Source organism: Limanda limanda, chromosome 10 (assembly GCF_963576545.1).
Source record: "Limanda limanda chromosome 10, fLimLim1.1, whole genome shotgun sequence".
NCBI classification, from domain to species: Eukaryota; Metazoa; Chordata; class Actinopteri; order Pleuronectiformes; family Pleuronectidae; genus Limanda; species Limanda limanda.
The window spans coordinates 10,243,315-10,259,548 of NC_083645.1; the positions used below are offsets into that span (position 1 = coordinate 10,243,315).

The 16,234-nt window shown below is 43.6% G+C and overlaps 1 protein-coding gene across 14 annotated transcripts in view; it reads left to right on the plus strand.

Annotated features, from left to right (window-relative positions):
- Positions 1–2,066, plus strand: part of ebf1a (EBF transcription factor 1a) — a 59,504-nt gene extending 57,438 nt beyond the window's left edge. For 10 of the 14 annotated variants that reach the window (XM_061079592.1, XM_061079593.1, XM_061079588.1 and 7 more), the window contains one exon: positions 2,007–2,066. In XM_061079592.1, coding sequence (XP_060935575.1) covers positions 2,007–2,038 — 32 coding nt within the window. In that variant the 3' untranslated portion in view covers positions 2,039–2,066. Of the gene's footprint in view, positions 1–277; positions 346–2,006 lie in introns of those variants that run through there. The other 4 variants (XM_061079589.1, XM_061079600.1, XM_061079587.1 and 1 more) reach the window with 1 other exon arrangement.
- The last annotated feature ends 14,168 nt before the right edge of the window (positions 2,067–16,234 follow it).

Consider the following 16,234-nt stretch of genomic DNA (forward strand, 5'->3'; position numbering starts at 1 on the left):
AAAATCCACCAAGCGTTTATTTACATATTTAAGACAATTTTAAGCTGCTTATGTGTAAAAGATTGTAGTCTATGTACTGAAAAAGTCAGGTTAAATACTCAGAAACTTTCACTCTCCTGCTTTAATCCTGCTTTTTCTCCTCCTTTATGATAATAATAACTCACTTTTACCCCCCACTTCTTTCTCCGATTCTCCTTTTCTCCCTCCTCCTCTTCACTCCCTCTTTTTCCTTTTCTTCCCCCCACCTTGAACCCTTCATTCTCCTTCCTCACTGTAGATCAGTCTTTTGTGGACTCTAGCAAGTACTCATCAGCCAGCTCTCTGCAGGGCCTGGCCTTCTCCTGAAGTATGTTATCCCTCGCTCTGGCTCTTCTCTTTTTTCTCCCGTTTCTTTCCACCGCACACTATCCCGCCGCTCGTTTCTTTTTGCGAACACCAGCTCATCCTGCCACTACCCTTCCTCCTCTTCACTGCTTTTATTTGTCGCTCCCGACTCGTCAGAGGGACAGCATGCCACACCATATGTGTTCCATTTCCTGTTTTCGCTTCCTGCTTCCTGCCTGCGCTTTCGGTGGGTGTCTCTATGAGGAGGAGGTGGTGGTGATGCTGCTGGGGGAGGGTGGGGGGGCTGGTTGCGCCACCACAGGTCATTCTGTTTTCTCCCACTTCCATTCTAACGCAGCGCATGGGGTCTGTTCGTCTAGGCAGGATGTTGTATGGTGTTGAGATCCTGAGAGAGAGAAATGATGGATGGGAATCTTTATCAGAGCCCCAAGCTAAGCACTTCCTCACTTCCTCTGTCGGCGTTGATGAGCGCTGACCACGGTGACCCAGGGGCTAGTGGCCACTGTGTGCTGATCACGCTGACACACACATACACACACACACACACACACACACACACACACACACACACACACACACACACACCATTCTGTTAATCCCAGCACACCGGAGACACTTAGGAAATAACCAGGGAATTAGTGGATTGAAGAGAGGGAGGGATCAATAGGCAGCCAATATGTTATATGAAAAATTCCTCCCTGTGATGGCTTCAGTGTAAAAATGGGGGGGAAGGGAGAGGGGGAGGCGTCGGTGAGGAGGTGAGAGTAGGAGCGATATAAGAAGTCAGGAATGTTAATAAAGCTCCCCAGCGAAAGGCCCGCAGATTCCATTTCCATCTCCGAGGCATCGAGCGCGATTTCATCACCTCGGTCATTTCCATGCCACCGCCACGCTCGCTCCCTCGTGTTCTGATTTACGGCCGGCGATTTGCACCACGGCCTCGAACGCTGTAACTGCTAACAATTAACAGTGGAAGCTCTCGCATGAAGCTCATTCAGAAAGCCCTTTTTTTTTTTTTTAAAAACAACTGGTCCCCGATCGCTCTACACTTCCATCTGATATGAGCAAAATATATATATATATATTTCTTTCGTTTTCTCTTTGTTTTACCTTTTAAGCAATGGACATCTGCAGGCCATGCTATATCAGAATATTGTCTTGATGTAATGCTATGTCAGATGTACTGTGTTTGTGGACAATGTTAATCAATAACTTAATTCTGATATACCTGGATCATGATGGCTTGGACCCGAGACATACATGGACAGTTAACCCCATTAACCTAAGACTTGTACCCGAGGCACCTAACTTCATGTTAAAAACGATGTACTGTATATTTGTTAAAAGGAAATAAAAAGAATTTAAAAACAAACAAAAACAGAAAGCCCTGCGAAAAAGTTGAATCATGTCGTCGGCGCGCGTCAAGTTTGTGGCGCGGCCGAGGGAAAATGTTTTGATTTTCGGGGGGGCCTCCGAATGAAGAGATAATGAGGGAGAGTCGTCTTTGTTCGCCAGATGCCGGAGCACATTGCTGTTATGTGACTGTTGTGATGACAGATGAAACCCAGCAATCACATGACTGACCTCTCTCTCTCTCTCTCTCTGTTTTGTTTTTTCCTCCCATTTCTCTTCCTCCCCCCCCCTCTTTTCCCACAAAGCAGCGATTCCCGGGATGATCGTTCCACCCATGTAGAGGAATCTGGGATGGCTGGAGATTTGGGATTTTTTTTTTTTTTTTTTTTAAAGAGGAAAAGACACAGTAGCAGAGTCTGGCGAGTCTCTGCTGTGCTCCGGAGCTGAACTGAAGGAAGTCGAGATAAGACGCCAGGACTCTGTTAAACTCAGGCCTTTCCATTGGGATTTCATCTGAAGGGATAAGGGGAGGAGGAAAAAAGAAGAAGGGACAATCCAAACCTTTGTGATGTTATTTCCCCTCTTGGTTGAATTAGTGTAGCTTCTCTGACACGGCCTCTCGTGGAGTGTGTAGAGACTGATAGTTTGCCCACAGTGTGACACTGACCTCATGAAAAGAGCATTTATTTATCTTTATGTTTATGCCTGTAAGGTTTGGCTTCGATTACCGGAGTCCCGGCACCCCCCCACACGCCGTCTCGCAATCCATAGCTCGCACAAACAACAGCAAAGTGTCAGTTTGGCCGTGGAGTTTACCTAACCTCTGTCACAATAGAAGATGCTTTCCTTAGCTCCGCTGGCTTTTCTGAAAACCACAAGCAGCCCGCCGGCCAAATGGAGCAAAGGTCGAGAACAAAGAAAAAAAGGCAAAGAAATACAAACACGAGCAAAATCATCAAACACTTAATTTTGCTGCTAATTTTCCCACACAACTAAAAGTGGTGTATTGAAATCTCCCTGTGCTATTTTTTAAGATCAGAAACCATGCCTCTCTTTCTCTCTTTTCTTTTTTTCTCATTTAGTTTGTTTGTTTGACTTTTAATTAAAAAAAAACTGTGAGGATTGAGCTGTTTGCAATATGCTTTTTCTGCTTGGCGTGTGAAGATTTAGCCAAAATTGACGTTTTCTCGGAGGTTTTAGCGAAAGACTTGAAAAGCCAGAGGATGTGTGAGTCCAGCCAGCACTGTACTGAAGGAGTCTAGCAAATATCAGATTAGAATAAATGCGTGATTATATGTGATATATTTTTGTACATAAAAAAAAAACTAATGTTGAATTTTTCATTTGACATTTAGTTTTCTTTTTTTTTTTGCGATAGGTATAGTTTGAAATGTAAACATTAAATGTCTTAAGGCAGCTTCTCGGTGCAGAAGATAGATTTACTGTGTGTTGTCGATATCTCATCTGCGAAACATGAGAAACATGGATTTGGATACAAAAAGGGGATTCCTGTAAAATATCCTATAAATAATGTATTTATCCCTTGTATTTGTACATTGCCTCTCACCCCCCTCTGTTTAGTTGTGTTGTGTAAGTTTAATACAGTAAGTGAACATATCTCACAATGTTTTGTTTCATTATTACTGTTGTCCCCCACTATTTAAATGTGACTTCTTTTTTTTTTAAACTTTTTTTTCTTGTTTTCGTTTTGTATGTTGTTTTGCATAGGTATACCATGCTTTCATTTGTTGATTTAAAACATGCCATTGTCTAATTTTGTATTATTTGTAAGTTAATAAAAAACAATTTCATTTTTTTCCTTTTGAAAATGTTTATTGTACGGCAACAAAGTAGCATCTTATTCAGAGTATTTGGTTGAAGTAGATTTTTTAAGAATATATACACACATTAATATATACTGTAAATCTATATCTTTTTTGTTTGAGGCTTTCAGATTGATACTGTTCTTGAACTGATAATATGCATGGGTTCTTCTCTTGAGTGACACTTTCGTTTTTTGTGCGTGGAAAAACCAAGAGAAGTAAGAAATTGCTCTGTGTTTTTTCTTTCTTTGTTTCCTCTTTTTTTCTCCCTCCTCTGTTCATTCTTTTCCTATGTTATTTATGCCTGCTTACATACTGTATCTATATACTCTTTCTTTTTTTTCTGTCACTGTAATCTTTACCAGCAGTCTAGATGCCTTAACAATGCAAACCCGTTCTTCATTCAATCACGTGTACAGTTTTCTACCCTCACCACAATTGTCTATTGCCACAGAGGAATTCATGGGAACTTGGGGACAAAGCACAAACCCACTCCGTTTGGTGGTGAAGCCAGACTAGAATACAAAGAGCCATAATTCAACAATCACACACACCCTGATGTACTATAATACTACAGCGATGGCATGCTTTGAAGGACAGTCCGCGCCGAGAGGCCTCTCTCAGCTGTGCTCATTGCACTGAAGTGTTCACACAAACACTTTGTCTTTTTGTTGTAGCGATTAAATATATAATTTCTTTTTCGATTAATGAAATAAGTTAAACAGCATGGTGGTTATATTTCTCATTAACCACAGGATCACGACAGAGCGACGACACTGAGCTGTTTTATTGTAGTACAAAGGGGCGCACAGTGAAGACGAGCACTGTCACAGCACAATTTTACTCTCACACATGGAGTCGTACAGGTCCGACTCCAGTATCTGACAGTCGTTCCCCCCGGTCCTCTCCTCTCCCTGTTTCAGCCTTTCGGACAATACAGCTTCATTACAAGCCAAACAGAACAAGAACGAGTGAGGAGGCATGAAACGGAGCTCTTTGGCCCCTCGGCCATTTCTGTAGTCTTTTTCTTTGTGTGTCTTCAAGCTGTTGCTGGACAGAGAATAGGGCTTTTCTCTCTGCTTTTCTTTTCTAGAGTCTGGTTTTGTTAAGTGGGTAGAGAGGAGCGTTTTAACAGAGGCGCCTGCTGACAGACGAGTGTTTTTCAGGCACTTGTGTGCCTGCGCTGGTCTGGGCCGGGGCAGGAGGGGCTGCACCATATCTGTTTCAAATGAACGACAGAGGTCTGTTGTATACAATGGTTGCTTTGTAAGCAAAGTTCCATCCCGATTATAAATATTGGTAATGGGTGACAAAGTTTTGTATTTAGGTAACAAACAAAAAAAAAGATGCAAACCAAATAGCTGGTGTCTATTTTCTCCTCTGTTTTGTCTTTGACTGCAAATACACTGAACAGCTCTATGATATAAGGGAAGAAAAAAATCTACTGTATAGATTGTTATTGTTTTTGATGAAAAATGAGCTGTAAGATAACTTTTGGACTCACAATGTTGAATTAAAGTTACCTCTTGTCTGTGACCTATGTTGTTATTTTGTTATTTTAAAATATCATTAACATATACGTTTCTGATTTGAGTTACAGTCACTTCATTATTTACTTACATAGTATTTACTAAACTTGAATGCATTGTGGATTTAATTTTGAATGAAAATAATTGACATTTCTGCCAGTCAGTCTAAACTCAATAATCTATCATCTCAATATGAAAATACATTTTTACCAACATATAGAAACTTAAACGCTCATATTTATAAAACATATTCAGACCCTTTACTGTGGTGCTCCACATTGTTGTCACCTACATCATGTTTGCTTTAATTATCCAAAAACAATGAAGCTATGAAGTCCAGGGAACAAGACAGTGTTTCCACAGTGGCCTAAATATCACAATCTGGGGGATTTTCGAACCGGGAGTCTTCTTAAAGTTAACTGTCCCACTGAAATGAATAAAGGTAATAGAGAGGTGACCAACAAACCAGCTGTCACTCTAACAGAGACGTCCTCTGCAGAGACCGGACAACTTGCCGAAAGGACAACAGTCTCAGCAGCGCTCCATCAATCAGAGCTTTATGGTGGAGCGGCTGGACGGAAGCCACACTGAGTAAAAGGCAGTTGACAGGACACTTGTAGTTTTCCTGATGATTTTGCGAGGATGAAGGAAAATGATTCAAAACAAAAAAAAACTGCAAACATGCCAGGTACTACATCACCTGGCTAATATGATGTGCACTGTAAAGCATGGAGGCAGCATCGTCATATGAGGGGGTTTTCAGCTGCTGGGAGACCGGTCAGAACTGAGGGAAGGATGAATGGAGCCACAAATAGAGAGGTCCTTGAAAAACTAATTCAGAGTGCGATTGTTCACCTTAAGAAGAAAACAGCCGAGACAATGGTGGAGTTTCTCCGTCTCTCACTGTCCCCGAATGATCCAGTCAAAGGTCAAATTTAAACCCCGGAGAACATCTGTGGAGACACGTGAAGATGGCAGCTCACCAACATTTCTCATCCAATCTGAAGGAGCTCCAGAGGATTTGCCATGAAGAATGGAGTAAGCCGCCCAAATCCAGGTGTGCAAAGCCCGTCGAGACTTTAGCCAAGAGGACTTGAAGCTGTATCTGCTGCTAAAGGAGCTTCTACAGAGTCTTTGAATTATGGGAATTAATTCTTTTGTGAGTTAGTCAGAACAGTTTGTCAGAACAGGTCATTAAGTGCAAAGTTCATGGGCAAATATCGGAAATTTCATCCTTTAAAATGAAATCTACAACGCAATAAAATGTGCAAAGGGCAAAAGGGGGTCTGAATATTTTCTGAAGCCGCTGTATGGAGACCAGTGAGGATGTGTGGTGTTTATTCTCTTGTTTGACTGAAAATGTCATTGGCTCATATAGCTGACAGGCAGCTGACCGAGAATAAGAGGAGGCCTGGCTGAGAGTAATTCCACAGGTCAGAGACACAGGCCTGCCTCCCCTCCACCCCCCCTCCAGGCTCCTTCCTCTAACGAATCTAATTCATTAATGCATTACTGATGGCATGGTGAACATGGTTAGCCTGACAAGTTTCCTCCTAAACATATTAGTTAATGATGATTCCAAGGTTATTAATTGCAAACGCACCAGCCCACCAATAATTGAGTCATCATTTGCATACCCGGTCATCAGCAGAAAATTAATTTATTTTTTATTTTTGTGCATATCTAATTTGGAGGGGCCCGCGATTGGATTAGCAAGAGAGACAAACAGCGGATCCCGGGATTCTGCTGACCTCGAAGTGTTCCAGGGTCTCCACGGTAACTGGAGGCTTCCGTAACGCCGGGGGGGAGAGCGAGACGACCTGGAAGTACTGATGAGTTAAGGGCTCGTAAACACTGTGCATGCTTGTGTGTGTGTGTGTGTGTGTGTGTGCGTGTGTGTGTGTGTGTATGTGTGTGTGTGTGTGTGTGTTTGCCTGCTTAATTGCCCAAAGGTTCATAACTGCAGAGGGCTATTTATTTTTTATTTTTTTTCCTCCCATATATCTAATAACGGAGCTGATAGTTGCTGACAAACAGTAAAGAGGGTTGGGGCGTGCACAATTTAGCAGTAAGAGGTGGGATATTGAATTATGGAGGTTACACTCTCAGTGCAGGGGAGAACGAGTCCTGGAGCCTAATGTTTTTGATTAGCGAGGCCAAACAGTGTTGCAGTGCACAGCTGCAGGGATTCGCCCCCCCCCCCCTAAAAACCCAAATGCAGCTTGTACTTCAACACACACACATTCAGCAGACTCATAAATCATAAATACACATAGACAAAAGGTGAAGCCATTTTGCTCTTTATTTCCAGCAGCTTTTCAGGCCCAGATAGACTGGTCAGTGTGGGAGGAGGACAATAGGAGTGGAAGGCCGAGGGCAGCGCGGAGCCGGGCGGACCTCAGCCCTCTGGAGACATAACATTAAAGACGCTATTCCTGGAGAGAACCGCTCCTCCATAGATAGAGGCGGCAAGAGCCTTCGCACATCAAGAGAGGTGCTGTTCAGGAGCTTCTTTGCTACTAGTTGCCTAATGAAATATATTAATGTGCACACTGTATTCCTTGCTCTCCCACTCCTCTCTTTCCCGTTCTCCCTTCCTCCCTTACGTTGGACACATGAAGGGAGGAAGAGCGGAGAGGCGTGTTTGAAAGAAAAACAGGAGTCCCCCATGGGGATCCCGGGATAAAGAAAGAGGAGGAAAGAAATAGAAAGAGGAGAGGAATGCTGAGTGTGAGTGAGTTGTGTGTGTGTGTGTGTGTGTGTGTGGGTATTCAGAATGGAGGCAGACCTAGACAGTGAACAAAAGACAAGGAGAAAGGGGAATGAATATTAATAATATTCAGTGCAGGAAAGTAGTCACAATGGACATCATAAAGAGACGTAGAGCGGCAACGGGAAGCAGGTTCCTGGCCCTGCTGTAATGTATGTGTGTTTCCAGATGCACGCGAGCTGCATGTTCTGCGTCCGCGTGTGCACCAACACGCCTGCCGGTAGAAGACAGAGAGCATATCTGAGTGCAGGCAGTACCTAGGATGAGTGTGCACTAACATCCCAAGGCTGCACGCTCTTGCTCGCGCTCGTACGGCGGCTGTGTGGTCGTTTCCCACAGTAATTATCCTGGTGACTGTGGGTGTCTGTCTCTGATCTGTGTGGTACACCTGTCAGCGGCGGCCCGGCAGAGCCCGTGCTTTATATTCCCCTGTAATTGCTGCCGCTAATTTACTGCGCGCTGGCCTAATGAGTAGGGAGGTGAGGGGCTGGGGTATGTAATGGATGTTAGAGAGATAGAGATAGAGAGATGGATTTCACCACGGAGAGAGAGAAAGAGGAGGGGAGGAGGCCGGCGATCTGTGTGTGTTAAGCAAGCATGTAGAACACTTATCTTTATTGTTCTACTAAAATGAAAAAAAGGAAAAACAAAAGATAAGCTATTTGCCCCTCCTCCTCCTCCTCCTCCTCCTCCTCCTCCTCTCCCTCTCTCTTTCTCTCTCGCTGTCTCCCCCCCTCAGCTGATGTTACAGTGGCGACTGCAGCGAGCGCATTAGACAACCTTTTTGTTATGTTGATTAATGGTAAAAGCAAATCCATAAATAATATAGATTATTTATTCCATTTATTCACATGCTAATTAGAGCCAGGGAGCAGATACCTCAGAGAGATTTTATTATTTCCCCCCCCCATCATCCTCATCATCTGTTCCAGTGCGAGCAGACAGACCGACTGACATTGAGACAGTCACATATTAATGTCATTCACACTTTGAAGCACCAACGGTATCTTGTGATGGGGACACGTCCACCCTTCATTTCTCCCTAATGAGGTCATGATAGAGGCCAGTGGTTGCTGAGCACACACACACACACACTCACACACACACACACACACACTCACGCACGCACACACCCTGTGTTTGTATACGCACACACTCTACCTCGCCGCACAGTCTCGGATTGACGGGGTCGTCTTTGATTGATGCACCATGGTTCCTCCACATGTTCTACAGCTCACTCATTTAATTATGTTTTCCAAGCATCATTAAGTACCATTATATTCTATCATATTCTAATGAGAGAGGTGGCCGGTCGCAGGACAAGCTAATTGGTGATTAATGTTGTGTATCAGTGAGAGACAACGCAAGATTGGCCATTTAATGGCACAACACTGTATTTAAGTGCTGAATGTGTAAAAAACACAAACAGAGGGGAGGGAGGGGGGGGGGGGAATTAGTGAAAGTCGGGATTGAAATCAGGACAGATATCAGGTTCTTAAAGGTCTAATCTCCTACTCGTACCTCTTCACACACACACACGCACGCACGCACACACACACACACACACACACACACACACACACACACACACACACACACACACACACACACACACACACACACTTTATTATTTTGAACTGTTCACCTATTAGTGGGATAACATACCCTTTGTGAGTCTAACCTGCTCCTCCAGTTTAAGCACTAACTCAGTATTGATGCACTGCGTCACAGTTACGCACATTAGCGCAAACACACAAACACTCATACCTAACAGTTAACCTTAACAAAGACCTCAGAAATGGCTTTTTGCTTCATTAAGACCAGCCATTGGTCCATGTGTGGTCTAGCGGTTCTGGTTTATGCTGGAAAAGGTTCTAAAGAGGTAACAACACGAGTACACACACACACACACACACACACACACACACACACACACACACACACACACAAACACACACACTCCATGCATTATTCTGAATTGTTCCCCTCTTAGCTGCATTACACACACTTACTCAGATAATGCAGGGAGCCTTCTCGGCAGACATAACTCACCTGCTCCTCCAGATTAACCACTAACTCAGTATTGATGCACTGCTTCACAGGTACGCACACGAGAGCGCGCGCACACACACACACACACACACACACACACACACAAACATCCTCATCTGATATTGACATGTCGGCCTGCTGTAGGTGTTTCCATTTAGGGTCAGTCGATCGCCTTAAGTATGTAATGTTAGGAGGGGGGTCCGTAAACATGTCAAATTAGCATTAATGAATGACCAGGCACCGGCTGGGGGAACTGTCAGGGTGCACGCCCAGGACAATACATTACCCTGAGTTATCCTAGTCTGCCCTCCTCTAATACAGACACACATACTCACTGGCCGAGCAGACACGGGGTGTAAACTAATGGGTTCCATTCACTGGTCACACACTCGGCTTTAATGGCCCGTGAGACTGATTGGTGTCCAAGAGATGAAAATCAAAAAATAAGACTCGAAACAAGCACGAGGCAAAACGAGTATGGAAAGTTTAAGGGTAAAAAAGGGTTTGGGGGGGAAAGTTGAAAGATTGACCGACACACCCAGTGTGATAGCAAAAAAAAATAAGAGGAGGAAAAAATTTATGAAAATAGATAGAGAGACAGATAGAGGACGAAGCTATGAGGGAGAGAAAACAAACCGGCGTATTTATTTTTTTTCGTCTCAGTGTTGAAACAGGAAAAGGACCTCTGGTTTAATAAACCTTGAATCCTTTCACAGAGGGTTTGTATGTTATTCTTCGGAGAAACAGATATGTGGCGAGGGAAGGGGGAGACAGACAGAACGAGAAGCAGAGAGCAGCAGGAGGAGGAGGAGGAGGAGAGGGGAAAAAAACGAGATGCTCTGCAACCATATGAATTTGGCTCTCCCTCTCTCTCACACACACACACACGTACACACATACACACACACACACACACACACACACACACACACACACACACACACACACACACACCTCAGCCCACTTCCAGGCTGTATGTTAGTTTTGGGTTGGGACTGTGTGGGATGAAGGGGGCGAGGGGGTGCACGTCCTGAGAGAGAGAGAGCATAAACGAGAAGTAAAAGATCTACTTTCCATCTGTAACTGATTAAATCCTTCTCCTCCTCTTATTCTCCTCCTCCGTGTTTGACAGTTGGTGAAAATGACTCTGTAACGTATTCACCCGGCACGGAGGAATCTTGAGCTCCACCACAACAATGCACGTCGGCCGTGTCAGATGTGTGGTGCACCCATCTGCACAATGAGACTGTCCACTCGAATTCCCGCCTTGTTTTTACTGTGCACGCTGCGGATATAGTGATAAATAAACACAAACACAGACATGAACCTACTGTCTTTGCTACGTTGTCTCCTTATCCCTGCCTCCCCTCCCTTCTCTCTCTCTCTCCCTCTCTCTCCCTCTCTCCCCCCCTCTCTCCTTCCTGTAACAAAGGTTACATTGATCATGTTTCTAAAAGAGACTCTGTATTTCCACACGGCCCGGCCTCCGATATGTTTTTCTTGGCAGGTCCCGCTTCTACTTTTGTCATTCACTCAGCATATTTTAACAAATTAGAAACATTAGAAACCAGGAATCGCGGCAATGTTTTGGTTTGGTTTCGAAACTCTTACAGTCCCCACAATTATATTTCAAAACATGAGCGAATTGTTTGACAGCCGAGCGGAATAAAAACCCTAAAACAACTTTTCCATTAGAAACACATGCTTTCGCAATTAGAACCCAGCATTATGTTAATGTGTGTTTGCGCTGATTCATTTGTTGTCCTGTGAACGGTGACGCCGCCGTGAGAGAGTGTGTGTGAGTGAGTGCGCGCTCACGTGTGTGCTTTTATACGTGTGAGGGTGTGTGAGTGACTGTGTGGTTGCCTCCGTATGTGTGTGTGTGTAAGGGACAAAGGGACACAGTGCTCCACATAACAGCGTTACAGATGGCTGTTGTGAGTGGTTGTGACAGTGAAAGCGAGTGAGTTCCCACTCCATACAGATGTACTCTGAGTGACCTTACAAACACAGTGGAACTAAAACAGGGCCCCTACCTCGCGCGCTCTCTCTGGCACACACTGTCAATTCTCACTCAGCCCTTGCGGGCCACTAAAAGTTGTTTCCTGAGCCAGGAATACATCAAGGGCCAAGAATATATAAGCAGGGAGCAGAGAGAGATGCATAGCTATGGTCCAGGAAAGCATAACTTGGACTAAGTAAATATTGGACTGAAGGATTAGTAGCTTTTGCCACCTATAAAAGCAAGACAGGTATGCCAGGCTGAGTTAACGACCACATGCTCTGACTTTACCCTGGATTGTTTTACCAAGGAGCTGCGGTGGACAAAGAGGACATTTCAACAAGTTGACTTTATGGAGGAAAAGGGGGAAAAACTAGAAATTACTTTCGTGCAACAATCAACCCCTTCCTCTCACTGACTTGGGCACTGTATTAAATGAATGGAGTGTTTTAACCCTCCCACTGAGTGAAAGAGAAAAATGTGTTTCAGAAAAATGTAACAGAGCCACTGCTTCACTAAAATCACATTAAAGGGAAACTGCCAGAAATCTGATAAATTGTCTCAAGTGATGTCACCTGAGTCCGTTGAGGGTAAGCTTGAGAAGGGAAATCATCTGGAGGACGTGACCACATCTCTTCAACACGCCCACAGACTGTATGTGAAGATGAACTACATGACAGCGCCCCAAAAATGAAGCCAGATCATCTGGATTGCCCCTTGGTGATTGGCTGCAGTGTAGGTCATAAATCCCATGTTAGCAGGTGGGACATTGACCAAACTAAAAAGTCAATTTATACAGACTTTGAAGAGGTTTTGTACCTTGTCCACTTTTGTGTTGAGGTTGGCTGTAGGACAACTTGACTGAGACGGGCCCATCTTGTTAAACCGATGAGTGTAATGTGCTTTTGTTACCCCCAGATGGCACAGAAAGTGTAGGGATAGTAGTTTAGTAGAATAGATTATAAACTGCAGAAAACCTTAAATGTTATGTCCTCATATGAGGATGCAGGTTCAAAGGCCGTTAAATATGTTTTCCCAAAAGATGGTTGCTGTCATTCTAGGTAGTTTCATCACACCGATGAGGACTTGGTTTTCTGCTTAGTTTGTTTTTTTGTTACTTAGTGCTATAAAAACAAAGTGAAATGTGGCTCTACACCACAATCACCACCTCACAGACTGTAATGGGCAGGATGGCAGCACCTGTATCTGAGATATTTTGGCTTCGGTTTTTATGTCCATTTCTATCGACAGTCTGTGAGCCTCATTCCTGCTTGCGGCTGCATTAGCCACTATTAGCATAGCCCACCAGAATCGCTGACATTTTGACAAGGAAGGAAGAATGTGTGGAATAAAATAAGATGCTATGTTTAAATCCACAGCATCTGTTTAAATATTTGTTACTCATCCATTGTGAGTCCAACCGTAAACGTTATAAGAGAGAGATTGATCCCTTTAACAATCCTGGAAAAAAAGGCTGTCATTCCAAAGATGACAGTTGTGTGACACATATCCTGCCTCTTCACCCATTAGAACAACTGTCTGCTTTATAACAACTGGGAAACATGTGAAGTTCATTCTGTTGCTGCACTGACACGAGCGCATAGTTGAGGTTCATGACAGTTCCAACTGATGTGGTGGCAGGAAGGAGCAGCAACGAGTCTTCAAACAAGCACATAGAGAAGAATATAATTTGTTATTGTATCCATAGCCTCCCTCTCTCGCCCCTCTCGTCTTTGTGCATGCATCATAGAACTATAACCTGTGACTTTTTAAGCAGTTTGAATCAATGTTGACCGGTGACCGTTGAAACTGTGGTAATGTCTCTCTTTCTATCCATTTAGAATCTCTCCCTTCCCTTTGTGTGTCCTGTGTCTGTGAGTGTGAATGTGTTGATACAGGCCACTGCCACAGGTCTGTTCCATCTCTCTTCCTCCTGCTCACCTGATCCCACATGTTGCCTATCATCTTCTAATCTTCTTTCTATCATCTTCTAATGAAGACTCACCTGCTTCCACCATATTTAAATCACGGCTGTGCGTCCAGAGTTGGTCGGACCGTCCCAGGAGTAATTCCTGAGACTCCTGTTGGTTCCATCTGATTCAGCTGCTCCTTGTGTAAGTCTCCTTTTAAGCCTCAATACCTGCGACAGAGAGCTGCTTGAGTCCTTATGTTTTCGGGTTTTCAGAGAACATGTTTCGGTCTTGTGATCTCAACATGTCAGGATCACCTCAAGAGAATTTCTTCAGATTTGGTACAAACATTGACTTGGCCTGAAAGATGAGCTGATTCGATTTGGGTGGTCAAAGGTCAAAGGTCAAGGTCACAGTGGCCTCATAAAACATGTTTTTGGTTTCTTGTACACGAGATCTCAAGTCTTCCTTATTACAACTGATTCAATTTCAGTGGTCAAAGGTCACAGTGACCTCATATAAGACATTTCACTTAATGTTTTTCTTGGATTAGCTTCATCACCTGCTTGTCTGCTCTCAGCCCATAATCTGGATTCTTCTGTTGCAGATTCTAACAGATTTATAAAATATCTGTTTAACTTTGACTCTTTCTCCGTGTCTGAGCTTACTGTCCAGGTCCAGCTCTTGTGTTACACATAACAATGTTGAAATAACTGCTCATGGGTGTGCCAAGATAGCGTCTGAGTGATGAAACTTGCCTGGACTCTGAAGGACTCTGGTCTAACCGTATCATAGGATTGCAAAACTAAACTGGTGAATGAATCTTTTAATCAAATTATAATTTTCATGAGGCAACCATTTACTAAATTACGACAGTTGTCCTGTGTGTATAGCCAAACATTAGTTAAAGGCTTTTGGCAGAAAAGCTATACATTCTTTATGAAACTTTTTTTTCAAATTTTAAATACATTTTTCAAGAAAACATATTAAATAAAATATAAATCTGGTACGAAAAATGTATTTAAAAAAGTCACACATACCACCTGCTCATTACAAAACATATTACTACTCTCTTTTTAGTAAGAGGAAATAAGACATAACTCTCCACTTTCCCCTTATCATCTCTGCATCTTTTTCAAAATACAAATATATTTTAATGTCTCTGCCTTAGAGCGTTCCTCTGCGCTCTGTGATGTTGAAGCTGATTTTGATTTTTTCTTTGCTTGCTCATTCTTTTACTCCTCCTCTGAGCCATCTCTTTTCTGGTGGTGGATTGTGAAACAACAAGAATGTTTTTATTCTCGTGCGGTCTCACCCACAACATTTGTTTCCAATTTGACAGATTTTGGAAAAGAAATTCTTGGGAAAGAAAATGACGGTTGCATGATGGTTTAAAAAATAAGCTCTCTACAAAAATCCTCCACCTATCCCTGAAATCTCCTTCACTTCCTTCACCTCCTCCTCTTTCCTCTGTTGGTTCGAGTCCAAACAGAGTCACCTCATCGTGTATTGTGGGAGAGATTGTAAAGTTTTCATTGAGCCCATGTGGAAGTGATTTGGCCGTAATCTCCAGTAATTGTGACTGTAACACAGAAACAGGCTGGAACAGATTGGCCTCATATTTTTCTTCAGGGTCACTACGGACTTATCTCAATATTTAGCTTCTTGCCTGATTGAGTTATCATATCACATTTGCTGTTAAGAGCTGAGCGATGTCAACAAATGTAACTGGAGCATATGGAATGTTGCTTTAAATCACATAGAGGAAGGTTCCTGTTTGCAGAGAGCGCACACATCAGTGTCAGCTCCACCCGCAGAGACCGGACTTTTTAAAACGCATGACATTTAAAAGCGCACAGGAAAATTGTCGTTAAAATAACCCCCCCATTACAGTGCGACCTCTCCTCAATCTGCACCCAGTTCCCCCCCGACCGTTTCACATGTCACACTCTCTATCTCACACACAGAAGTCAAGAGCACTCTGCTCAGTTGCTCCTGAGGTGCAAATGGTTTGCCTCTACGCATCACTGCCCCAACACTGTTCCTTCCCCTCCTCTCTTCTCTGTCTGCTCCTTGACTCCGTCCATCAACGCTCCACCCCTGTCACCCCGCTCTCCTTTGCACTTTTGTCACTGCGCCCTCTGCCTCAGCTGTGATTTGTCTATTTTCCCCCTTGTTCGTCATAGTTTCCATTTTTCTGACTCATGATTTGTTTGCTCTTCCGCTGCCTCGGCTCCGCAGGGCCTCGCTCACACACCCTGATGAATGAGTAATCTTGTTGCATTGTACCCGGCCATCCATGTCCATGTTCAATAATGGCTCAATTGATTCCTTCCTATCAGTGTTCCGTTGAACGGCGGAGATTGAGAGCTGGAAGCCATGCAGTTATCATAAAGAGCATGTCAACTGCGAGGCCACAAAGCATACAAGTGATTAAGACCCTTCAACTC